The sequence below is a fragment of the Microcaecilia unicolor genome, chromosome 2 (assembly GCF_901765095.1).
Source record: "Microcaecilia unicolor chromosome 2, aMicUni1.1, whole genome shotgun sequence".
Classification (NCBI taxonomy): Eukaryota; Metazoa; Chordata; class Amphibia; order Gymnophiona; family Siphonopidae; genus Microcaecilia; species Microcaecilia unicolor.
This window is the reverse complement of record NC_044032.1, coordinates 165,896,322-165,923,022: the sequence shown is the minus strand read 5'-3', so window position 1 is coordinate 165,923,022 and position 26,701 is coordinate 165,896,322. Positions and strand designations below refer to the sequence as shown.

General features: G+C 44.4%; 1 protein-coding gene across 6 annotated transcripts in view; it reads left to right on the top strand.

Moving 5' to 3' along the window:
* PJA2 (praja ring finger ubiquitin ligase 2) overlaps positions 1–26,701 on the top strand; it is a 135,478-nt gene that overhangs the window by 1,205 nt on the left and 107,572 nt on the right. For 5 of the 6 annotated variants that reach the window (XM_030193457.1, XM_030193460.1, XM_030193459.1 and 2 more), the window contains exon 2: positions 20,642–20,803. In XM_030193457.1, coding sequence (XP_030049317.1) covers positions 20,642–20,803 — 162 coding nt within the window. The remainder of the gene's footprint in view (positions 1–20,641; positions 20,804–26,701) is intronic. The other variant, XM_030193458.1, reaches the window with a different exon arrangement.

Below are 26,701 nucleotides of genomic sequence, written 5' to 3'. Positions count from 1 at the left end.
TACATGAACTGAATAATCTAGCTGTTTGCGTTCAAGCTTTGTTTTTCTGTGTATTAAATTGAGGGCAAGGAGGGATTAAATGTCAGCTTGTTTCTTGCCTTGAAGAAAACTAGTAGCAAGAAGTGTAAACTTTTCTTAAATGAGCTTCATTGGTTTAGGACCTGTAATTGACCTCCCATAGCAACTCAGGGTTTATTATAGACAATTTTATTCTTTACGGACTCAAGTTTGGGGCATAGAAAAGTATCTGAAAAAGAGACATTTGCCAGTAGGAGGGGAAGGGGTTTATTATTTATTCACCAGTTTTAATGATAAAACAATAAAAGTATATGGTTTGGAAAGGGTGAATGTTTTGAAAAGGTAATAGGAAGCCCCTCTGCATCCTCTTAGGATAACCACTGTACAGACTGACAAAAGGTAATATCAGCCTTATTTCAGTGTGGGAATAAGACAAGCAGATCAGGGATAGGTCCAAAACATTCTTTATTGAAGAATCATAAAAGTGCCCAACACAGGCCGTGTTTCGCCCACAAGGGCTGCATCAGGGACTATATATTGATCAACATAAACTAAATAGTGTATATGGTGGTGACAACCAAATATGATTGGGAGTATATAGATGGTAGTATCAAAGAGATAAAAACCAGCGCAATATCTATTGCAAGGAGCTGTACTAAAGAGTGGTGGAAAATTAGCATACGCTATAATCTTTCTGGAGAAAGCTGCCAAGTGAAGTGTCAAAGCAAGAGAACGAAGTACCATGGATGCTGGTGAGACATCTATTGTAGCTCTTTGCAAGAAGTGTTGCGTACTTCTGTGCTAGGATTAGTGATGGGCATTTTTATGATTCTTCAATAAAGAATGTTTTGGACCTATTGTTGATCTGCTTGTCTTATTCCCACATTGGAGTTTGCAGATCACTTTCCTTGTTGTTTTTTGGGACCATCTCTGCTTAGCTGTATTTCTGTTACATGAATTTTTAAATTCTGTGTTATTCTCTTTAATGCACACCCATGGAACAGTAGCAGAAACTTAATTGACCATTGTTTATTTACACGTATACCACTCCCCAACTGTGTGAAGCTCAGGCAGAGCTTTAATGTATAAATGAACATAAAATTTAATACATGTATTATAGAAAAAGGAGAAACAATAATAAAGGAAAAAAATTAAAATACTGAGTATTGTTAAGGATACATACATAATCTAAGTATGATATTAAAATCCCTCGTGAGAACTATGCACATCCCCCTAACATCACAAGTCAGGAATTTGTGGATACCACAAAATTCGTTTGTGATTTGTCTTTTACTTTTAACATATAAGTTCAGGCATCCTTCAAAAACTTTTGTCACCTGTGGCAATTATAACATCACTGTACCTTCAGTGGGCTTTACCCTCCAGCCAGCAGGTGGAGGCAGAACAAGCCTGCTTGATTTCCCTCTATGCACTGGTATAGCTGTGGAGCTTGTCGGTATTATTCTGTCTCCCACAGGCTGAAGATACTCTGGCAAAGCAGACTGACTAGAGTGCCTGCTTTGCATTTCAGGGGCGCAGGACACTAGGCGGTTCTTTCTTGAATATTTTTAACTAGCTGAGAATAACCCTTCCCAAGACCCCATGCGGTGTGAGGCCAGCCACAATTCTCTTAGGTCATCCTGTCTAATATCAACAACATTATTTGGGGGAGAAACACATGTGCACACAGGAATAAAAGGGGAGAAGGCAGCAGGAACTCTTTCATGCTGTTGTAGGCCCTGGAGGACTCTGGAGGCAGGAGCATTCCCCATGGTAGGGCTTCTGGGGGCAGATTAGTGCTTGTTTAGTGCAGGCGGGTACTGCCTGTGGAGTGACATGTAAATGGGTAGCTGCATATATGCAGCAGCAGGCCTCAGTAGAGCCCCTGCTGGCCCATTCAGGGCATCCAGTCTGAGGTTGAAGGGCTTTTCTGCTTTTAAGTGGTGTGCAGATTTTTTGGGAGGGAAAGCCTTCTGGGAAACCGAGGCAGGCAAAAATGTGGTCGGTAGCTCAACTTAATCTGTGCCTGGATTAGAGGCTGGATGACTGAAAGTTTAAAAGTACAAATAAAACTTAACCCTGCTGAGATCCAGGATCTTCCTTCTCTCGTTCCTCCTCCCAGACTTAACTTGCTGGGATTGAGAAGTTTTCTTCTTGTGCTGCCACATATTCATACTGACTTCTTCCAGATCAGTTTCTTAGTTTGAATCTAGGTGTATAATTAGTTTAACTTGGATGTTGCTGGGACTACCAGCTCAGCATAAATCCTATACTGGATCTAGGGCATTGAGCACCTACAAGAATTTGTCTCAAACACCAAAGAATTAGTTTTAAACCAGTTCTAAAGATTGGTATGTTCTGTACATAGAAATATAGGACAATGAAGGCAGATAAAGACCATATGGCATATCCAGTCTGCCCATCCATGCATCTACTCTCCCTATTACTCCCTTAGAGATCCAGTGTACTTGTTCCAAAATGTTTTTGTCTCCACCACCTCCACCGGGAGGATATTCCACGAATTCACCACCCTTTCCTTGAAGGGTACAGCATAGCTGTACCTAAGTTATAGAATTTTTTGCCTTTCAATATTAGATGTAATACTTGCTTTCAGTATTGTAAACCATCCTGAGCTAACAGTTGAGATGGTTTATAAAAATTCTGTTTGTTATATTTATATTGTATTATTACAGTTCAGCCTGACCGCTATTCACAAAAAACCTTCAATTTGATTTATTATTTTATTATTTGCACCCCACATTTTCCCACCTATTTGCAGGCTCAATGTGGCTTACATAGTACCGTCAAAGGCGTTTGCCCAGTCGGTGGATAACAAATACAAAGTTGTATAGTGATCGTATGAGGTATAAGTGGAGGGTCGGAATGGATGAAGATTGCGTGTTGTCCTGTTCGATCATAGTCATGCTGTGTTGGTAGGTGAAGAAGGTTACGTGGGGTTGTTGAGGTAGGCCTTTTTAAAGAGGTTGATTTTTACTGATTTCCTGAAGTTCAAGTGGTTGTGGATTGTTTTCACAGCTTTTGGGAGTCCATTCCATAGTTGTGCGCTTATGTAGGAGAAGCCGGATGCGTAAGTTGTTTTGTATTTCAGTCCTTTGCAATTTGGGTACTGTAGGTTTAGGTAGGATCTTGATGATCTGACTTTGTTTCTTATTGGTAAGTCTATGAGGTCTGTCATGTATTCTGGGACTACGCCATATATGATTTTGTGGACTAAGGTGCAGATTTTGAAGATGATCCGTTCTTTGATTGGGAGCCAGTGCAACTTTTCTCGGATGGGTTTGGCACTTACGAAGCGTGTTTTGCTGAACATCAGCATGGCTGCTGTATTTTGGGCGGCCTGGAGTTTTTTTATGAGTTGTTCTTTGCAGCCCGCGTAGATTCCATTGCAGTAATCTGCATGGTTTAGGACCATTGATTGTATTAGGTATTGAAAAGTTGCTCTTGGGAAGAAAGATTTTAATCGTTTGAGCTTCCACATTGAATAGAACATTTTCTTTGTTACAGAGTTTACTTGGCTCTTGAGGGTAAGGTTGTGATCGAGTGTGACACCGAGTATTTTCAAACTGTCCGAGGTAGGGAGGGTATGTCCTGGAGTATTTATGGTTGTGGGTTTGTATTTGTTATATGGGGAGGAGAGGATGAGGCAGTATTTTTTTTCGGTGGTCAGTTTCAGTTGGAATGAGTTTGCCCAGGAGTCCATGATGTTCAAACTATCGTTGATTTTGTTGGTTATTTCTGTCAGATCATGTCTGAAGGGGATGTATATTGTAACATCATCTGCGTAAATGAATGGGTTAAGGCCTCGGTTGGATAAGGACTGTGCCAGTGGAATCATCATCATGTTGAAGAGTATTGGTGATAATGGTGATCCTTGAGGTACTCCGCAGACTGATTTCCACGGTGGTGATATGTTTTGACTTTGATTTTACTTGATAAGTTCTGGTGGTTAGAAAGCCTTTGATCCAGTTAAGTACGTTTCCTTCAATCCCGAAGTGGCCTAGTATTCTTAGTAGTATGTTGTGGTTTACCATGTCGAATGCGCTTGACATGTTGAACTGGAGGAGGAGTATGCTTTTGCCTGTAGCAATCTCCTGCTTGAATTTGGGCCAGGAGGGTGATTAGGACAGTTTCACTGCTATGGTGGGATCGGAATCCTGATTGTGAATTATGTAGTATTGAGAACTTGTCCAGGTATTCCGTAAGCTGTTTAGTCACGAAGCTCTCCATCATTTTTACTACTAATGGAATAGATGCAACTGGGTGGTAATTGGTGATATCGTTTGTGCTTTTCTTGGCGTCTTTTGGTATTGGGGTGAGTAGGATGTTGTCATGTTCCTCAGGGAAGAGACCTTTTTGTAACATGAAGTTTAGATGGGATGTAAGGTTTGCTATGAAGCGGTCTGGGGCAGACTTGAGTAGATGACTGGGACATGTATCCAGTGGGTCTTGTTGAACCTGTGAGTCGCTTGTGTAACTGATTAGGTGTTGAGGAGAATACATGTTGTCCAAATGCGGTCAGCTGGGTATCCTTCGGAGAATGGGTCCAGATCGTTGAAGAAGATTTCGATGTCGGTATTGGGTTGAGGAAGTGTGCTGCATAGTTTTATTATTTTTCGTTAAGGTAGTTAGCAAGTTTGTCTGCGGGTGGGATGTCTGTGTTGGTTGATTTATACTTGTCATCATTTTACATTTTTCCCATAGTTTATACATTTTACATTTTGTAGCATGCTCCCAGGTATGGTATTTGCTTCTGTTCATCAGTTCCAGCACTTTATGAGACAGGACCCACCCCTTTTATATTTTCACCTTTTAGTTCTTTGAAATTTTATCCCATTTCCTGTTAGCCCTCCATTAATTATCCTATCCTTAATTTCTTTTACCTCCCACCCGCATTTGTTGCTTTATAAACCATTAATTGCTCCCAAAGTACTTCCCATTCTTTTTCCCTCCCTTGCACTTTCACCACCAGTCTCTCCAGTTACGTAGTCTGTCTAATTTATTGGTGCCATCTATTGTTTCCAGTTAGCAATTAACATTCACTTCACCAACAGAAAAAAATGAATAAGCCTTCTCTTATTCAATCACATTTGCTAAGGTACTTTCATATACCTAAGTAACTTTCTGGAATAATTTAGTGGCACTCAGCATTTTGTTATTTTCTGTGTTTAAAATCCTCAAGCCCCCTCCCCCTACCACCTTAACAACACATCCACAGCTATACAGAACCTGCTCTGAAGAATTGTGTAAGCGACAGTTTCTTGTACAATAATGATATAGGTGCAGAAAGGGATCCTAAGACTTGGAGCAAAGGGTACATGCCTATAGCAGGCCTTCTCAAAAGTGTTCGGGGTTGTTTGATGTCCAACATGTCCTAGCTCACAAATAGGATCTGTGTATTTTAGGGGAAGGACTCTGTTTCTGAACCACAGAAAGGCTTCAGAAAAGCATTTTAATAGGATGGAAGAGAGAATGTAGTCCTTGCCCATAGGTATGACTGAGGCTATCACTCATCTTGTTGCCCGTGTTAAATTAAGGCCAGCTGGCCCTTTGCGAAGATCCAAGATGGCGGCGCCCTGTTAAGACGCTGTGCTTCGCGTTCCTTTGGAAAAAAAAAAAAAATGCCTAAACGAAGAGGAAGAGTAGTGGCTAGAGCCTCCCCGCTACCTTCCCCATTACCTGGTCCTATCGATCGTTTTTTGCGACCACAGGGAGTTGGTTTAAACGGCGGAATGCCTCCAGTAGGGAACGCCGGCGAAAGGGAGAATTCGGCTTCCCCTGGTTTCGACATCACTTTGAGCCCCGCAGCACGCACCCCTCCTCCCCAACCGATTGGCGCTAGCTCCTTCCTCTCAGAATCGACAGGGTCGCCCCAAGTGGGATTCATGGGCCCAGAAGAGCGTCGACAGGAGGTTCTTGTTACAGCAGAGGAAGGAGCGGAGGGCATTTTGCCCATAGAATCGCCACGGATAGAAGGTCGAGAGACTGAGGGAATGGGCGAGACTCGTGGGCATTTTTCTGAAAGGTATGAACTTCCAGCAGCATTAGTGGTCAAACCAAGAGAAGTAACACTGGATGCATTATGGGACTTGGTTTCAACCCTGGGACAAACTTTTATAGCACAGATTAATGAAGTTAAACCGAGAGTAAAATCTCTGGAAAATGACTTAAAAAAAAAAGAGGAAGAAATTAAGGCTCTGAATGATAAAATTGGAAATATTGATCAAAGAATTGTGAATTGCGAAACAATGCAACCAGCAATGGTAAAAGACTTGACAAGCCTCAGGCAGAGAATGGAGATATTTGATAATTACACCAAAAATCATAACCTGAGATTTGTTAACTTTCCAAGAGTGTTAAATGTCGCTCCTCTTGAGATGCTGAAACGTTATTTACGTGATATTTTGAATATTCCTGACCAGAATCTGCCACCATTTTCACATGCATATTATATACCAGGGAAGGACTTAAATCCAATTACTGAAAATCCAATAGATGTTTCTCTCATGCTTGAGACTTCTGATACTGAGCTAGCAACGGCAGCCACTTTAGTGGTTGCGGTTGCCTTATTACCGGACAAAAATTGGATATTCCGTTTGTTTTTCCGTAATAAAGATAAACCTTTTTTAGGTTTTAAGATATTGCTTTTTCCTGATGTCTCTAAGGAGACAAGACGACGGAGGAAACAATTTTTGATCCTCAAGCCTGAAGTATTGCACTTGGGGGGTACCTTCTTTTTAAGATACCCCTGCAAGTGCATAATAAGACTTGGGGAAAAGAAATATATATTTACAGAACCTGCCCATCTGTCGGCGCTTCTAGCCTCAGTGAAAAATGGAAAAGCGTCATAGATAAATAAGACACTAACTTCACTTAACAGAGTTGTTTAATCCTGAATGTTTATCCTTCTTTATATTGTTCTCCATATTTTCTGAATTCTTGGATCTCATTTTATGGACTTGAGTGTTAATTTTTCCTAAAATGAATGTATTTCAATTCCTTTTTGTTTTATAAGTAATCTCCTAAGTAACAAACACTTTTCCAAGCAAGTTGTTTCTTGTAAAATTTCAAATGAATAATTAATAAATATAAATAAAAAAAAAAAAAAAAAAAAAAAAATTAAGGCCAGCTGATCTCTGATGGTAATAGGTGAAGGCTAGCAGTTATTGATGCTGGCTCCATGTTGTGCAAGACTTGGGATTATCTGCCTTTTCAGTGTTCAGGTGTGTCTCATTTTGTTGTTCTGGATCTGGGCAACAGTACAGATGAAGGGGATAGTCTGTGGACAATTCCAAGGCCCTGGGGCCATACACACTCTAGACTTACCTTTCTATCTGCTCCAGTAGAGGGTAATACTTTCTGGATGGCATGAGGCAAACACATCTCTTATCGCTGAGGCTAGTAACCTTGTGGCTTGGTACAGGGATGAGAACTTTCTCCATAGAAAAACTGGGCCACACATATCTTGATTATCTATAATAGATTACTTCCTCAGTTCCCTAAAAGTGCAGTGTGCTGTGCTGTCCTGCTAAATAGAGCATATATTGGGAACATTTCTGATGGCTCAAAATGGTTTCATGAGGGTTTTTTTTTTTTGAGAGGAGTACTGCACATGATTAGATCTCCAATGTGAATGTATCGCAGAAAGGACTGAAATAAATAAAATAAAAATAACTCAGGAGTCATGCTTGTTAGAATTAAAGACTTTTTGACATCCTCCTTGAGTCATCCTCACTTTATTCTCATTGCTTGATTTATCCTTGCCATTTTTAGGGCATAGACCATAGAAGTCTGCCCAGCACTGGCCTTGTTCTAAAATTTTTGAAGTTGTTGTCATAGCCCCCGAAAAGCTCCACTCCGGCTAATCCAAATCTAATTCAGCCTCCCATCAGAGCCCAGACCATAGAAGTCAGCCCAGCACTGGCTTTCCTGTCTAATCTCCCCTAATCTTCTTTGTATCTGATCCTTCTAAACAGGATTCCTTACAGTTTTTTTCTCCTCCACATCCCATGGGAGGGCATTCCAGGCATCTACCACCCTCAGTGAAAAAGTACTTCCTGACATCATTCCTGAGTCTTCCCTCTTTCAACTTAAATTCATGCCTTCTACTTCTATTACCTTCTTGTCTCTGAAAAGGTTTGTTTGCAAATTAATAACTTTCAAATATTTGCACATCTGTATCCTATCACCCCTGTTTCTCCTTTACTCCAGGATATACATGTTTAGGTCAGCATGTTTGTCGCTTTTCTATGAACCACTTCAAGTCTTTTTACATCCTTGGCAAGATAAGACCTCCAAAACTGAACACAGTACTCCAAGTGGAGACTTGTCCACTTTCCTTTTGGTTATACCCCTCTCTACGCAGCCTAGCATCCTTCTGGCCACGGCCACCTCTTTGTCGCACTGTTTCATCACCTTGAGATCTTTGGACACCATTACCCTAAGGTCCCTCTCCTGAACCAAGCTTACCAATCTCTTTCCTCCTATTTAGTACATCTGTCTTGTATTTCTGCACTCCAAGTGCATCACTCTGCACTTCTTGGCATTACATTTTAACTACTACACTGCCACAGGGGAATTTTTACTTTACCCGGAGTACAAATATACTCAATATATAACACTTTAAAGCACTCCTTGCAAACATATATTCTGTTTAACAATTTTTTATTTTTTATGTGTACTCACACCCAATAATAAACAGTTTATTGCAAAACTCCTTTCATGCGTCCAGCACACGTTCACAGTCATTCAAGTTTCCACCTTACTCCCTCTCAATCATATCATTCAATAGTAAACCAACGTTGTTGCCTATCAACTGATACACATATATTATCTGTCCAGGATCATAAATGCTCTCATCTGAGTCAATTAAACACATGAAAACCCTCGCAAGACTCTATGTATAGTCTCTCAAAGATACAACGTTGACTATATCCTCTGTGCAACAATGTACCCAAAAAAAGCTGTTACGGCTGCCAAAATGAATGGAAGTTGGGTGAAAGAACTATAACTTCCTTTCCCAATGAAATGGCTATTCATCACCAAACAACGCTGTTTCGGACGGAAGAAGGCTACTGGAATAACCATTCATGTTCATTCACCATCTCTTCCTTAGCGCTTACTGGTCCTCAATGCAAGACTGCATTTCGATATAACCTTCTTCAGGAGAACCAATCATACACTCTGTGAATAAACATATAACAACTTCTAACATACACATATATATTTTGCCAAATAAACTTATCATTATCATTGTTAATACCTCTTTACATTACTCTAGGCTGCTTACCATCAGGACTGCTATCCCCAACCGGGTTACCGGATGTTACATCAGAACGTTATGCCGTGCTAAACCATGCACGGTTTAAATATCCCTACAAACTCCGCCCCTTACACAACGTCATATGATATTACAACCACTCAACCTCAAGATTTAAACCCCGAGGGGCTACGGTATTCCACTGGAAAATATAACGTTGTTCAAAATTGAATAGTTGAGCGGTGACATCTCCTCCCCGTTGTGGAGGTGCAATTTGTATTAACGCCAAACATCTGAGATCATCAATATTGTGATTTTGACTTATCCAATGGGACACAAGGGGGTTGTCTTTTTTATTTTGATTCCTCAGATTACTAATATGTTCTGCCAACCTATTTTTCAATGTCCTTTTAGTATGGCCAATGTAGTAGTTCAAACAAGGACATATAATACAGTATACCACTCTCTCGCTGTTGCAAGAGGTGGTAGACTGAAGATAAAAATAGCGATTGGAACTTGGGATCTTAATACAATTTGTGATAACAGCGTATTTGCAATATACGCTGTTATACACACCTACCACAAGGGGAGAGTAGTTCTTTTTAATAATTCATCTAGATTTGATTTACAGCGATACGCCACTTTGGGGTTCTCTTGAAACTCTGAATGGACAGAAAACACATGCCAGAATTTGTGAATCACTTGCTCAATTCTTAGTGTATAATGGGAAAACGGCAGGACACATGCTAAAGGTCTGACCATCGATGTGTGTTTGGGGGACAATAACCAAGCCCTATGGGCGTACCGTGCTCTTTTATATGTTTTTTTAATAATCTTTTGCGGATTCCCACGTTGCCTGAACCGTCTACTCATATCCTCTGCTTGAATCTTAAACTCATTCAATGATGAGCACAGACGTCTCAATCTCAAAAATTGTCCGACAGGAACACCCTGTTACATTATACCAGCCATCATCATGAGGCTTTGAAGAAGGGTGTTCCTGTCGGTAGATTTTCTAAAAATCGTAGTTGACAATGTCCCCCCGCTCGTGTTCTATTAATTTTAATGTCCAAGAATTCAATTTCAGTTGTAGACATGCATGATGTAAATTTAACATGGGGATCCGCTACATTAAGGGTAGTAATAAATGTGTTTAATTCATCTTTCAATCCTCGCCAAAATAAAATCACATCATCTATATAACTCCTCCACAACACAACCTTGTTGTATTGGGAAGAGGTATATACATGGCTGGTTTCAAAGTCCATCATATAAAGACAGGCCAGGGAGGGCGCGATAGAGACCCCCATGGCCACCTTCGCCTTTTTGAACATAAAACTTATTCTGGAATTCAAAATAATTATTACATATGACCCATGCTAACAACTGTCGTAGGGCCCCAATTTTTAATTTAGACATAGTCGTACGATCTAAATACTCACATGCCACCTGTATAACTTTATCTTGTGGTAAATTGGTATAGAGAACTATTACATCTAATCCCACCATCAAGATGTCTCCCTCATCATTATCGGCCATTTCAACATGATCAAGCATCTGCATAAAGTCAGTGGAATCACGGACATAGGACTCAGCCCGACTAACGAATGGATGAAGGAATTTATGAATAAATTTGGACAGGGGCTCCAACACGGAGTCCCTGGTGCACACAATCGGATGCCCCGGGGGGGGGGGGGGGGGTCCACTGTCGATTTATGGACTTTAGGAGCAAAGTATAAATACGGTATTTTTGGATTAGGGTGACACAAATATCTTTGTTCCTTAATAGTCGGAATGCCATCCATAACAACTTTATCAACATACTCTGTGATAAATTTCTTTAATTCATCAGTAGGATCATAACTTATCTGATCATAATACGCCTCCTGGGAAAGTTGTCTGAACCCTTCAACTATATACTTGTTCGTGTCCATAACCACAGTTTACCCTCCCTTATCGGTTCTCAAAATTGTGAGCTGTTCATTATTAGCCAGCTGATGGAAACTGCGGCGTTGAGCAGCCGATAGATTATTCCCATGCATCACTTGTCTCATTTCAATCTTACTAAGTTCATTCAAAACTAGTTTCTGGAACGCCATTATGGATGAGTCCGGTGGGCCAGGGGGAACCCATTTTGATTTAAGTCCCGCAGGAGGCAATACAACAAGGTTGTGTTGTGGAGGAGGTATATAGATGATGTGATTTTGTTTTGGCGAGGATCGAAAGATGAATTTAAACACATTTATTACTACCCTTAATGTAGCTGATCCCCATGTTAAATTTATGTCACGCATGTCTACAACTGAAATTGAATTCTTGTACATTAAAATTAATAGAACACGAGCGGGGACATTGTCAACTACGATGTTTAGAAAATCTTGCGAGACTGTCACTTGAATCTCAGCAGCCACCAGGATGCATTGTGGTATGTTTGGGGAGGGTGCCCTGAAGCTGGGGGGGGGGGGGCGGGGAGGGTAGGCCTGCCTTCTCTTTTGCGGGAACCCTGCAGGACCTCAAGAGGATCCCTACAGTAACTGCAGGATTCCTGCTAACCCCGTTCCTGTGCTGCTGTCTAGTACAGAACCGAGCAAGGGATCACTGCATGTTCAGCCTCACTTGAGTTGTTTTCTTCAGTCAATAACAGTACTATATGAAACAGAAATCAAGATAGCAGAGCCCCATGTCTCAAGAGAGCAGAACTTCAACTGGATCCAAGAGTGAGAGTAAAAATAAAGAAAATGCTGTAAATGAACAAGCAGGACTACAGTAGGTGTATATATGGTACTGCATAAAACTCATTGTGCACAAGAATCTTACTATGGTTCCATTTCTTCAAAAGCATGGTCTCGGATCAAAACATCTTTAATGTTCACTTTCTTTAGCACTTCCTTTCTGCAAAACGTTTTCCTCTTTCGACTGGCCAAAAATTGCTGCCATGCTATAAAAAGCAAGGTCTCAGCTCAAAATGTTTTCAGTGATTTCCCTCGCCGCACAAGTGGGGTCCCAGATCCAAAATTATGGTTCCCTTGCATAGAACCATGGTCTTCAAAAAAAAAAAAAAAAAAAAGTTCTTTCGCTGCAAAAGCAGGGTCCCAGATCCAAAAATTCATGTATAGAAGCATGGGCTCAAATCACAAACAGGAAAAGAAGCCATGCTCTTCTTAACTCGGATGAGGGGTGCATGAAGTAGTATCAGCTGCAAAGTATGGTTCCCTTGCAGAGAAGCATGGTCTCAGCTCAAACATGGCTCATAGATGACTTCCTTGAAGCGTGTGAAGCCGTAAAGAGGAAGAGGAGCCGTGTGCTTCTTAATTTCAACACAATTACATCACCGGGTTGGGGGGGGGGGGTTCTGTTGGATATGCTGAATGGTCAGATTAGCGAAGGTCGCATAATCGAGACTACTGTATCTCTAAAAACTCTCACCAACATCTCTGTTTTATTGATGCAACAGTGTACTGCCTTTATTTCCTGAAATGCCAGCAGCTTGCAGAAATAAAGGATGTTTTCAGCGAGATTAGTCTTCAGGTGTCAACTGGTGTGCCAAGGTTATACAGCAGCAACAAGCCCTGTCCCTGGAGCACTTTTAGTGGGTACTGCAGTGCACTTCAGGCAGGCAGACCCAGGCCCACCCCCCACCTGTAACACTTGTGGTGGTAAATGGGAGGCCTCTGAAACCCACTGTACCCACATGTAGATGCCCCCTTCACCCCTAAGAGCTATGGCAGTGTTGTACATTTGTCCCTCCCACGACCAAATGGCTTGGATTAGGACGTTTCTGAGCTGGACGTTTTTATTTTCCATTATCGCTAAAGACTGAAGTAGTCTTCTAATGGTCACCATTTTAAGGTTAGCAGATGCAGTGGTGGCAGGATCAGAAGCATACATATTCGGAACCTGGAGAGCCTTAGTTATATAGGAAGGTGACTCCTCCTTATGAAACACCCACACTGCAGTGGGATCATCAGATTCCTGACCTGCTGAGCAGAAATGCCTTCCGGCATAGCCTCATGCTGTCCTCTGGCTGGTCACAAGAAAAGGGATCCGGTTTTGAGAGCCACGATTGCTGTTGACTGAGATGTAATTTCTTTGACTGGCCTCTATATGGGACAGTTTCTCCCATTGCGGGTGGCTGGCTTCCTTCCAGATCGCAGTTGACTTCCTTTTCTGAGTCCCGCCTGGCTTCCATGGCTACCCTTTGCAGTTGGTCCTCTTGCCTGCCATGGATGGCTTTTGCAGATCATACATTTAATCTGCTGTTCTTACCTTGCTAGGCTTTGCAGGCTTGGGGTGGCAGCGCTAGGTATTCCAGACTTGACGTGGCAGCGCATGTAGCCGCAGCCTATGGAGCATCGCTTCAGTCTGCTAAGGTTGTAGTACCCCGCCCCACTTGAGGACTGCTTTGGTACATCCCACAAGTCTCTGGATTGATCTGTGGGACACTATGGAAGGTAACATTAGTCTTTACCTGATCATTTTGTTTCCGTTAGTCCCAACAGATCAATCCAGAGGCCTGCCCTTTGTTGTTCTGTGCTGAGTGTCTTCTTCTTTAAATTTCTTAGCTACTTGCATAATAGCAGAGGCAAGGGAATGGAAGGGGTGGCAGAGAGAGACTAGAGGCTTGGATATGAGGCTACAGGCAAGCACAATAAATACAAAGATTGAAATAAAGCACCAGTGTAAACAAAAGGAAATAAAAAGATAAGTCTGTAATGAATTTGTTTCTTGATTCTGATTTATGAGATATTATACATAAATAGATTTCCCCAGATTGTGTGTGTGTGATATTTGCCACATCCAACATATATATGAATGTGTGTTTTGTAGTTTGGTGAGTTCTCTTAACCAAAACTGGGTCTCTAGAAAACTGTATTGTCTGCAAATTATTGTATTTTCATTGGATCATCATAGGATTTACTAGAAGGATGCTCAAAGGCTTTGGAGATAATGGTCCTGTGTAATCTTTAAAGATCAGAATTTAGATGTGTTTGTATATGATATTGGTTGAACAACAGGTATTACACAATATGCAAAGACTCTCTAGCTCGGTGGTTCCCATACCTGGTCCTGCAGGTACCCCAGCCAGTCAGGTTTTCAGGATATACACAAGGAATATTCATGAGAGATATTTGCATGCTCTATTTCCACTGCATACAAATCTCTCTCTTGCATATTCATTGTGGATATTTGAAATTCTGACCGACTAGGATGCCTCCAGGATCAGGTTTGGGAACCACTGCTCTAGCTATTCTGTTCTTCATAACTGCCTGGTCTGATTTAATGAATATTTCTTGCGAGTTTGCGTTATCATTTGCATGTGCAAGATTTTTTTTATGCCCCATAGTCTTCTCAACTATGGTCTGTTAACATGTAATTATCACCTAACAGCTAAACAGCATGATTATATCCTGATGGAATAATGCAGCAGTAATTGAGTTCCTAATTGAATTGTTTTGTTCATGATGGATTGTAAAATAAGACTGAAATTAATGACTCAGTCTGGCAATTAAACCTCCACTAGATTTATGTATGTTTTTCAAGTGTCATGGATATGCGTGCAAGCATAATTTCCTGTAGGTTGAAGATGGCAGTAATATGAAAAATTGTAAGGCAGTATTGTTTTCTAGTCGGAATCCACTTTTGAGTTTATGCTATTGTAAAATCACTTTTGTTTTTACAATCTTACAAGTTAATGTAAAAAACTGTGTTACAAACTTATGCTAGGTTTTTTTAAAACACAGATTATTTAGTGTTAACTTTTAACTTTCCAATAAATGAATAATATATACAAAAGTCATTGAAATAAAATTTAAAAAAATCCTGAAGTAATAGTTGTGGTTTTTTTTTAAACAGCATGTACTCTTTATTCTCCGAGGACAAGCAGGCTCTAATATTCTTACATGTGGGTCGCCCTCCGCGACGGCCCAGGAGACCGGAACTTTTTAGAAAAAAACAGAAGTTTGTAGAATGCTCCATTGCGCGGGCCCGAGCGCACCGCGCATGCGGCTTCCCGCCAGCGACGCGAGCCTGACCTGACTAGTTCTTTTTCCGTGACCCGAGATAGTTGTGCTTGCTGCTACTCCCTTGTGTTTTTGGCTCAGGAGAACCGCTTATCTTCGTGTTTTCACACCCTTTTTCTTCATTTTTATTTCCTTAGATAAATTTTTAAAAAAAAAGGTTTCTTTCCCTTATTTTTTTTAGATTTTACTCTTTTTTTTTTTTTTTTAAGTTTCCTTTCTTTTTTCGTTGCGGCAGCCCTTAGGCTGCTCGGCCGCGTCTTTTCCCTTTTTTTGTGCCTTTTTATTTGGCACAATCGAGCCTTTTGATTTCGTGGATGCTATTTTCCCCGCCCATGTCATCGAAGACTCCCAGCGGCTTCAGGCGTTGTACTTGCTGCAACCGGACCATCTTGAGCACGCATGGTGTCTTCAGTGTCTTGGGCCCGACCATTTTCCAACTTCTTGTCAGCTGTGCAAATTGATGAAAAAGCGGACCCAAGTGACTCGAGAGGCTCAGCGTGAGAAGCTTTTTTCTCAGCGGTCCGGTCTTTCGACGTCGACATCGGCACCGAGGGCATTGACATCGGCATCAGCATCATCGTTGACGCCGGAAGCGCAGGTAATGGCTGCCGAGAGACTGCATCGAGCTGGGAGCAGTGAGGCATCGAGTGGGTCTTCACCTATCTCGGGGCCTCCTGCTATGCAGGTCCCCTGAGACCGACCTTTGTCGGGGTCGGCCCCGAGGAGACGTGTGGATTCCACGTCATCCTCATCGGTACCGAGGAGTCTTGATGACGGGCGTCGAGCGAAGGCGAAGAAGCATCGTCATTGATCTCCTTCCAAGCATGGTACCGAGAGCTCCGGGGAGCCGAGGGAGTTGGCATCCGAGAAGCGTTGGTGCTGGGAGGATCGCTCACCCGTCATTCAGGAGGTGCCGATGCGTCGGTCATCCGGCAGCCTGGTACCGGCTCTCGAGCCCCCTCAGATTCTGCCACCGACTCCTGTACCAGCCCCACAGACTTTTCCGATGGCAGCTCTCGACGAGCGCATCCGGGCCCTTCTTCCAGAGCTTCTAGAAGGGTTGCTTCGTCAGTCGGCCTCGGTGTTGGGGGTGTTTGTGCCTCCCGTACCGACTGCAGAGACGGCATCTGGCCAATCACCTGTGAGGAGGTCCCCGCCCTCGGTGCCGCTTGCCACCTGGGTCGACTCGACGTCAGTGGAGGAAGCTTCACCAGAGTCCAGGCAGGGGTCGATTTCTCGACATCCCCCACGAGGTCACCGATCCTCGACGCTTCGGGCTGCTCTTAGGGAGCTTTTGTCCGATACCAAAGAGGAGCACTTGTGGGAAGCAGAGGAAGACCCCAGGTACTTTTCGGAGGAAGTGTCTTGTGGGCTTCCCTCTGATCCTACTCCACCCATTGAAGTTAGGATGTCTCCACCTGAGAGTCTTCCTTTTTCATCCTTTGTGCGGGAAATGTCTAAGGACATTCCATTCCCTATGGAGGTTGTGGATTATCCTTCTCCACCTGCAGAGGTTGCAACGGCCCCCCTGCACAATACACTCAGGGAAGTGCTGATGCGGAATTGGTCTTCCCCCTCTTTCTAATCCAGTGGTTCCCAGGAAGTCCGAGTCCCAGTACAGAATCCATGGAGAGCCTGTAATGGTGAAGGCCCAACTTCCTCACTATTCCATGGTGGTGGACTCTGCTCTCAGAAGAACCAAGAGTACTATGCCTCAGCACCCCTGGGCAGAGAGTCTAGGATCTTGGATTCTTTTGGGAGGAGAACATAGGCCGCAGTGCTCGCTACCAAGATCCAAACATACCAGCTCTAGACGAGCATTCACTTACGGAACTTGGTGAGGCAGCTGTCCAGTTTAATTGAAGCACTTCCTCTGGAGCTTGCTGAACCTTTTCATCAGGTGGTCAGGCAGCAGAAGGCGTGTTGCAAATTTCTTGGCAGAGGGTCTTACGACACTTTTGATGTGGCATCCCGAGTAGCTGCTCAAGGTATGGTGATGCGCAGACTGTCATGGCTGTGTGTCTCTGACCTGGATCAGAAGATCCAGCAGCGAATGGCGGATGTTTCTTGCTGGGGGATAATCTCTTTGGAGAAAAAGTAGAGGATAAGGTTGATCAGATGAAAAAGCATCATAATGCCATGGATTCTCTCTCCTGCCGGGCGTCTTCTGCTACTGCCTCCTCATCCAGGAGGTTTTTTAGAGGGAGGAGGAGTGCTCCCTATTCCTACAGTAGGCATAGGTACACACCTGCCTCTCGGCAGCCGGTTCAGGCTCAGTCCCAGCATGTGCGTTCTCGTCAACGCCGTGCACTAAAGGCCCCTAGGACTCCCCAGCAAAAGCAAGGGACGGGCTTTTGACTGGCTCCAGTGCAGCATAGCCGCAGTAACAGTGTCCGTACCGGGCGACTTGCCTGTCGGGGGGAGGTTGATATTTTTTCACCAAAAGTGGCCTCTTATAACTTCCGACAAGTGGGTTCTTAAAATAGTCCGGTTAGGATACACACTCAATCTGGCATTCAAACCTCCAGATTGTCCACCGGAAGCTCAATCCTTCAGCTCCCAGCACAAGCAGGTACTTGCAGAGGAACTCTCCGCCCTTCTAAAGGCCAATGCGGTCGAACCCGTTCCACCAGGGGAAGAAGGGCTGGGATTCTATTCGAGGTACTTTCTTGTGCAAAAGAAAACAGGGGGTATGCATCCCATCCTAGACCTAAGAGCCCTGAACAAATTCCTAGTCCGAGAAAAGTTCAGGATGGTTTCCCTGGGCACCTTTCTTCCCATGATTCAGGAAAACAATTGGCTATGCTCTCTGGACTTAAAGGATGCCTATACTCACATCTCGGTACCTTCGATTTCGTCTGGGATCTCAGCACTTTCAGTACTGTGTACTGCCCTTTAGCCTAGCATCTGTGCCCAGGGTCTTCACAAAGTGCTTGGCAGTTGTCGCAGCATCACTACGCAGACTGGGAGTGCATGTGTTCCCTTATCTCGACAATTGGCTGGTGAAGAACACTTCGGAGGCCGGGGTTCTACGGTCTATGCAGATGACTATTCAACTGCTGGAGCTACTGGGGTTTGTAATTATCCCAAGTCCCATCTTGTTCCAGTGCAGAAATTGGAGTTCATTGGAGCTCTGTTGGATACACAGACGTCTCGAGCTTATCTTCCCCAGGCAAGGGCAGACAATCTTCTGGCCCTAGTGTCCTTGGCTCGAGGGTCTCAACAGATCACAGCTTGGCAGATGTTGAGACTTTTAGGGCACATGGCCTCCACAATTCATGTGACTCCCATGGCACGCCTACATATGAGATCAGCTCAATGAACCCTAGCTTCTCAGTGGTCCCAGGCCACAGGGGATCTAGAGGATGTAATCCATCTCTCCACCGAGTTTTGCAGCTCCCTTCAGTGGTGGACCATTCGATCCAATTTGACCTTGGAACGTCCATTCCAAATTCCTCAGCCACAAAAAGTGCTGACGACGGATGCGTCCCTCCTGGGGTGGGGACCTCATGTAGATGGACTTCACACTCAAGGAGTTTAGTCCTTTCAGGAAAAGAGTCTTCAGATCAACTTCCTGAAATTGCGAGTGATCTGGAACACTCTCAAGACTTTCAGAGATCAGCTGTCCAACCAGATCATCCTAATTCAGACAGACAATCAGGTTGCTATGCATTACACCAACAAGCAGGGGGGCACCGGATCTCACCCTCTGTGTCAGGAAGCCGTCAGGATGTGGCTTTGGGCCCACCATCACGGTATGTTTCTCCAGGCCACATATCTGGCAGGTGTAAACAACAGTCTGGCCGACAGGCTGAGCAGGATAATGCAACCTCACGAGTGGTCACTAAACATGGACGTTGTCCACAAGATCTTCCAAGCGTGGGGCACCCCCTCGGTGGATCTTTATGCCACTCAGACCAATCACAAAGTCCCTCAGTTCTGTTCTAGACTCCAGGCCCACGGCAGACTAGCGTCAGATGCTTTTCTTCTTCATTGGGGGACAGGCCTTCTGTATGCTTATCCTCGCATACCTCTATTAGGGAAAACTCTGCTGAAACTCAGGCAAGACCGCGGAACCATGATTCTGATTGCACCTTTCTGGCCCCGTCAGATCTGGTTTCCTCTTCTCCTGGAGTTGTCCTCCGAAGAATCGTGGAGGTTGGAGTGTTTTCCGACCCTCATCACCCAGAATGAGGGGTCGCTTCTATATCCCAGCCTCCAGTCTCTGGCTCTCATGACCTGGATGTTGAGAGCTTAGAAGTTGCCTCTTTAGGCTTTTCAGAGGGTGTCTCCCGAGTCTTGCTTGTTTCCACGAAAAAGTGTTATTCTTTTAAATGGAGGAGGTTTGCCGTCTGGTGTGACAGCAAGGCCCTAGATCCTTTTTCTTGTCCTACACGGACCCTGCTTGAATACCTTCTACACTTATCAGAGTCAAGACCAACTCCGTAAGAGTTCATCTTAGTGCAATTAGTGCTTACCATCAATGTGTAGAAGGTCATCCTACCTCTAGACAGCCTTTAGTTGTTTTCTTCATGAGAGGTTTACTTTTGTCAAAGCCCCCAGTTAAACCTCCACCAGTGTCATGGGATCTCAACGTCGTTCTCACCCAGCTGATGAAAGCTCCTTTTGAGCCACTGAATTCCTGCCATCTGAAGTACTTGACCTGGAAGGTAATTTTCTTGGTGACTGTTAACTTCAGCTTGTAGAGTCAGTGAGCTCCAAGCCTTGGTAGTACATTTTGTATAAAAAATAAAAATTGTCCATATTTATATTATTTATATTGTGGAAGATGAATAAAATATAGAAGGAAATGTGATAAATTTAGTACTCATCTGAAACAGTTCTGCCCAAAATTTTCAAGCAGCCCTTCTTTAATTTATGGAATATATTTTGTCTGAGCTTCAGAAAGTTGGCTGGAGAAGATTTTAGCATATTGAATCCAGACCATAGTCACATTTTGTTTTCCTGAATATTATTTTTAAATATACATTTTTCTTGACTGCCATTTTCAAGGATACTCTTTAATTGCCAAAATTAATCATTACATTTAGTCATTAAACAAAAAAGAGACTTGGTGATTTGCTGTATTTTAAATGTGTTAGATTTGATCTCATATTCTCTGTACAGCAAGTATGGGATGCAGCTACTTTGGTTTTCAGTAAACTATCAAGGTATAATAATAGGAAGGGAGAGACTTTCCACCACAAATTGAAAAATCATTTGTAATTTTGTTTAAAAACAAATATAGTATGTGTAGTATAGTTGGTAAGGAGTTCTTTATTTCTTTTGTTTCTATTTATCTAGATTTTCATGTTTCTCTTTTTAGTGATGGGTCAGGAAGCTGGCAAGTCTGCCTGGCCCAAACCAGCAGGAGGCTATCAGACGATCACAGGGCGGAGATATGGAAGAAGGCATGCTTATGTCAGCTTTCGACCTACTACATCAAATCAAGATAGAATACCAAGTCAGTACAACCAAAAGACTGAAGGTTGCAAATGTTGAAAATACTGTGTGTGTGTGTGTTAGTATTTTAATGAAATTGATCCACTGCATTTTCACTATTTGTACATAAAAATCCAAAAAACAGACTAGCATTGAGCTTCTGGTATTGTTCTGTTCTCTGATTTAAATAGCGCTTTCTGATTCTGTAATATTTCAGTAATTCTGCATTTTAAAGAGTCGTGCTAAGGAGATGAGAAGTTTGCCAAAAATAAAGAGGCATTCTACTGGTGATTCCAGCCATTTAATTGCTACTATTTCCCCTTTGGTAAAACCTGCAAAGATAGCCCTCAATATTTGAGATGCATGGCATAAAAGATTCGAGTTTTTCCATAACCAATATGGCTTGGGATTTACGACATAAGACTTGCACAAACTAGAGAGATGAAGTGGTGGTTGGAGCGCCTTGAAAAATTGGAACAGTCTTTAGTTAATTGTCAGTATGTTCAGGTATGCTGCACCACAAAATAGAAACTTTAGAGAATACTGCAAGATATTTAAATTTTATAGGTGATTAACTTTTCATAAATCCCCCTCTGTAAGATTGTGGATTCTATGATTTTTCCCCTCCAACTAAGGCTTATTTTATTCCTGCTAAATAGGGAAGTGCACAGCAGGTGCCAGCACGTGAAGCCAAATTACCAACAGATAGCTTGGATCTTACAGGCTTTCTAGAATGTTCTAAAGTGGGGGAGTCCAACAGAGGCACTCTCCTTATTATACATTTGTATTTCCTCAAGATTGAAAAACAGATGCCGTACAAGTTCTCTGTTATAGATCCAAATTATTCCTGTGGTTCAAATGTGAATATTTCCTAATTTGTGTAGGAATACACAAGATAGCAGGAAAAAAAATTGCATTTCATGAGGCAAGAGGTTTTGTCAATTTGAGGTCAATTTAAATTGCACTTAACTTTAAATGTATAATAATCTTGTCTGCTAATAACTGACTCAAATCAGTAGAAATTTCTATAAGGCGCTAAAACTTTGGAGCTGCTTAGCAGAACATAAGATTTATGCTGTTTATCATTAGGTTTTTTTTTTTGTCCCATCCTGTCTCCTCCCCCCATTTTTTTTTTAAATTCAGTATTTGCGATTTGGTTGTAACTCTTCATTTACTTTTGTCCATGTCCTTTATCATTGTCTTGTTCCATGGCTTTTTTTGGTGGTCTCATATTATGGAGTACTTGATATGCTTTGGCATGTGTTAAGTTGAGAGGGGAAGGGAGAAAGTAGATTCTCCGAGGACAAGCAGACTGAACATCATCACGCATGGGTCGTCGTCTGTGATGGCCCAGGAGCTCCGGAATTTAAAGAAAAAACTTTAAAAGCTTCTAGAAGCAGCGCGACGGGCGCGGGGACAACGCACCGCGCATGTGCGAGTGACTTCCCACCCGCGATGCCCGCGCTCGTCCCTCAGTTTCCTTTTCTCCGCTTCACAGAGAGGGGTTGTTTTTCTGCCACTCCTCACGTTTTTGTGGCCAAGGAGATGTTTTTTCGTCGCGTTTACGCGCTCCGAGTTCTGTGTCTTTTCCTTTATTGTTTTAAAACAAAATTTTTTTTTTTTTAAATCCTTATTTTCATAGTTTTTCTAAGTTTCCTTTCTCCTTCGGTCGCGGCCGCTTTTAGGTCGCCCGTTCGCATGGCCTTTTCGTTGGCACCATCGAATCAGATTTTTCGATCGCTATTTTTCCTCCCATGTCATCGAGGACTCCCAGCGGCTTCAAACGCTGTTCCCACTGCAACCGGACCATCTCGTCGACCGATACTCACGCTTGGTGTCTCCAGTGCCTCGGGCCCGACCATTTGCCAGCTTTGTTTAAGCTTTGCAAATTGATGAAAAAAGGACCCAGGTGGCTCGAGAGGCTCAGCTCGAGAAGCTTTTTCCAGATCGGTCCGGTCCTTCGACGTCAGCGTCAACATCAGTACCGAGGTCGACGGCATTGAGATCGGCGTCGAGGGAAGCAGCATCGAGAGTCCAGGTAATGGCTGCCGAGAGACCTGTTACAGCTGAGAGCAGCGAGGCATCGAGTGGCCACCCGTCTCGAGGCCTACTGCTATGCAGGCCCCCTGGGACCACCCTGAGTCGGACCCGGCCCCGAGGAGGCGTGAGGATTCCACGTCCTCCTCATCGGTACCGAGGAGTGTCGATGACGGGCGTCGGGCAAAGGCTAAGAAGCATCGCCATCGATCTCCTTCCCGTCACGGTACTGAGAGCTCCGGGGAGCCGAGGGAGTCAGCACCCGAAAAGCGTCGGCGCCGGGAGGATCGCTCACCCTCCATTCAGGAGGTGCCAACGTGTCGGTCATCTGGCAGCCAGGTACCGGCTCTCGAACCTCATCTGATTCTGGCACCGACTCCTTTACCGGTCCCACAGCTTGTTCCAATGGCAGCCCTCGATGAGTGTCTCCGGGCCATGCGTCCAGGTCTTCTGGAAGGGATGATGCGTCCTTCTGCCTCGGTACCGCAGGTGCTTGCGCCTCCGGTACCTACTGCTGAGACTACGTCTGGCCCATCTCCTGCGCGGAGGTCCCCGGCCTCGGTACCGCTTGTGGTGCCTGAGCTGGCTGCCACCCGGGTGGACTCTCCGTCGACGTCGGTGGAGGAAGCTTCGCCGGAGTCCAGGCCAAGGTCCACTTCTCGACGCTCTTCACAAGGACATCGATCCTCGAGGTCGAGACAGGCTCGGGTTCGGGCTGCTCTTCGAGAGCTCTTGTCCGACACCGAACAGGAACACTCATGGGGAGAGGAGGAAGACCCCAGTTATTTTTCGGAGGAAAATTCTCAGGGGCTTTCTTCTGATCCCACTCCAACTATAGAGGTTAGGCAATCTCCACCTGAGTGTCTCTCCTTTTCATCTTTTGTGCGGGAAATGTCTAGGAACATTCCTTTTCCCATGGAGGCTGTGGATGAGCCCAGGGCTGAGATGTTCGAGGTCCTGGATTATCCTTCTCCGCCAAAAGAGGTTGCAACGGCCCCCTTGCACAATACACTCCAGGAAGTGATGTTGCGGAACTGGTCTTGCCCTCTATCTAATTCAGTGGTCAACAAGAAGTCCGAGTCCCAGTACAGAGTCCACAGTGAGCCTGTGATGGTGAAGGCCCAACTTCCTCACGATTCCATGGCGGTGGACTCTGCTCTCAGAAGATCCAAGAGTACTAGGGACTATGCTTCGGCGCCCCCGGGCAGAGAGTCTAGGACCTTGGATTCTTTTGGGAGGCGTACGTATCAGGCCGGAATGCTCACGGCCAAAATTCAAACATACCAGCTGTACAGCGTCCACTTACGGAACGCGATAAAGCAACTGTCCAGTTTGGTTGAAGTTCTTCCTCCTGAGCTTGTCGAGCCTTTTCCCCAGGTGGTCAGGCAGCAGAAGGCGTGTCGCAAATTCCTGGCCAGGGGAGCTTTTGATTCTTTTGATGCTGCATCCAGGGCGGCTGCTCAAGTTATCGTGATGCGCAGACTCTCCTGGCTGCATGTCTCGGACCTGGATCAGAAGACCCAGCACCGTATGGCGGATGTTTCTTGTTGGGGGGACAATCTTCTTGGAGAGAAGGTTGAGGATATGGTTGATTCCCTCAAGAAGCACCATGATGCTATGGACTCTCTTGCCCGCCGGACGCCTTCTGATACTACCTCCTCTTCTAGGAGGTTTTTTGGAGGGAGGAGGAGTGCGCCCTACTCCTCTAATAGGCGTAGGTATAATCCTGCTTCCCGACAGCCTGTTCAGGCTCGCCCCCAGCAAGCTCGCTCTCGTCAGCAGCGTGCGCCTCAGGCCCCTCCAGCTTCCCAGCAAAAGCAGGGGACAGGCTTTTGACTGGCTCCGGAGCAGCATAGCCGACATCAAAGTGTCTGTACCGGATGATCTTCCTGTAGGAGGGAGGCCTATATTTTTTCACCAAAGGTGGCCTCTGATAACCTCCGACAGGTGGGTTCTCCAAATAGTCCGGTCTGGATACGCTCTCAATCTGGAATCAGTACCTCCAAATTGCCCACCGGGAGCTCAATCCTTCAGTTCCCAGCACAGGTAGGTACTTGCAGAGGAACTCTCCGCCTTTCTCAGCACCAATGCAGTCGAGCCCGTTCCACCAGGGCAGGAAGGGCTGGGATTCTATTCCAGGTACTTTCTTGTGCAAAAGAAAACAGGGGGGATGCGTCCCATCCTAGACCTCAGAGGCCTGAATAAATTCCTGGTTCGAGAAAAGTTCAGGATGCCTTCTCTGGGCACCCTCCTTCCCATGATTCAGGAAAACGATTGGCTATGCTCTCTGGACTTAAAGGACGCCTACACTCACATCTCGGTGCTTCCAAGTCACAGGCAGTACCTCCGATTTCGCCTGGGAACTCAGCATTTTCAGTATTGTGTACTGCCCTTTGGTCTCGCATCTGTACCCAGAGAATTTACAAAGTGCTTGGCAGTTGTCGCAGCATCGCTACGCAGACTGGGAGTGCATGGTTTCCCTTATCTCGATGATTGACTGGTGAAGAACACCTCGGAGGCAGGGGCTCTACAATCCATGCGGATCACTATTCAACTGCTCAAATTTCTGGGGTTTGTAATCAATTATCCCAAGTCCCATCTGGTCCCCGTACAGAAATTAGAGTTCATAGGAGCTCTGTTGAACACACAGACATCTCGGGCCTATCTACCCCAGGCAAGGGCAGACAACCTTCTGACCCTAGTGTCCTCGGCTCGAGCGTCTCAACAGATCACAGCTCGGCAGATGTTGAGACTTCTGGGCCATATGGCCTCCACAGTTCATGTGACTCCCATGGCACGTCTACACATGAGATCGGCCCAGTGGACTCTAGCTTCCCCGTGGTGTCAAGCTACGGGGGATCTAGAGGATGTCATCCATCTCTCCACCGACTTCCGCAATTCCCTGCACTGATGGACCATTCGCTCCAATCTGGTCTTGGGACGCCCATTCCAAATTCCTCAGCCCCAAAAAGTGCTGACGACGGATGCATCCCTTCTAGGGTGGGGAGCTCATGTCGATGGGCTCCACACTCAAGGAGTTTGGTCCTTCCAGGAAACGCATCTTCAGATCAATCTCCTGGAATTACGGGCGATCTGGAATGCACTGAAGACTTTCAGAGATCGGCTGTCCTATCAAATTATCTTAATTCAGACAGACAATCAGGTTGCCATGTATTACACGAACAAGCAGGGGAGCACCGGATCTCGCCCTCTGTGTCAGGAGGCCGTCAAGATGTGGCTTTGGGCACGCCAACATGGAATGCTTCTCCAGGCTACATATCTAGCAGGCATAAACAACAGTCTGGCCGAAAGGTTGAGCAGGATAATGCAACCTCACGAATGGTCTTTGAACATGGACATTGTCCACAAGATCTTCCGAGCGTGGGGCACCCCCTCGGTGGATCTTTTTGCCAGTCAGTACAATCACAAAGTTCCTCAGTTCTGTTCCAGACTTAAGGCCCACGGCAGGCTAGCGTCAGATGCCTTTCTCCTTCATTGGGGGACGGGTCTCCTGTATGCGTATCCTCCTATTCCTTTAGTGGGGAAAACTCTGCTGAAACTCAGGCAAGACTGCGGAACCATGATTCTGATAGCACCTTTCTGGCCTCGTCAGATTTGGTTCCCTCTTCTTCTAGACTTGTCCTCAGAAGAACCGTGAAGATTGTGTAACATGGTGTCAGAATTATTGAGCAGATTGTGCTGAATCAGATACAAATATATATATATATATAGCAATACAAAATACAGCTTTAAAAATATATATATTTGAAGATGCAACAGGAACTGGCTTTCATTCCAAAACTCTCTTTCCCCATCCCTTTTTCTGGGGACTTTTGATAGCAGGGATAGTCAATTACAAACACTTAACAAAGACAAAAGAGAGATATATAGCTTCCTCTGCCCTCCC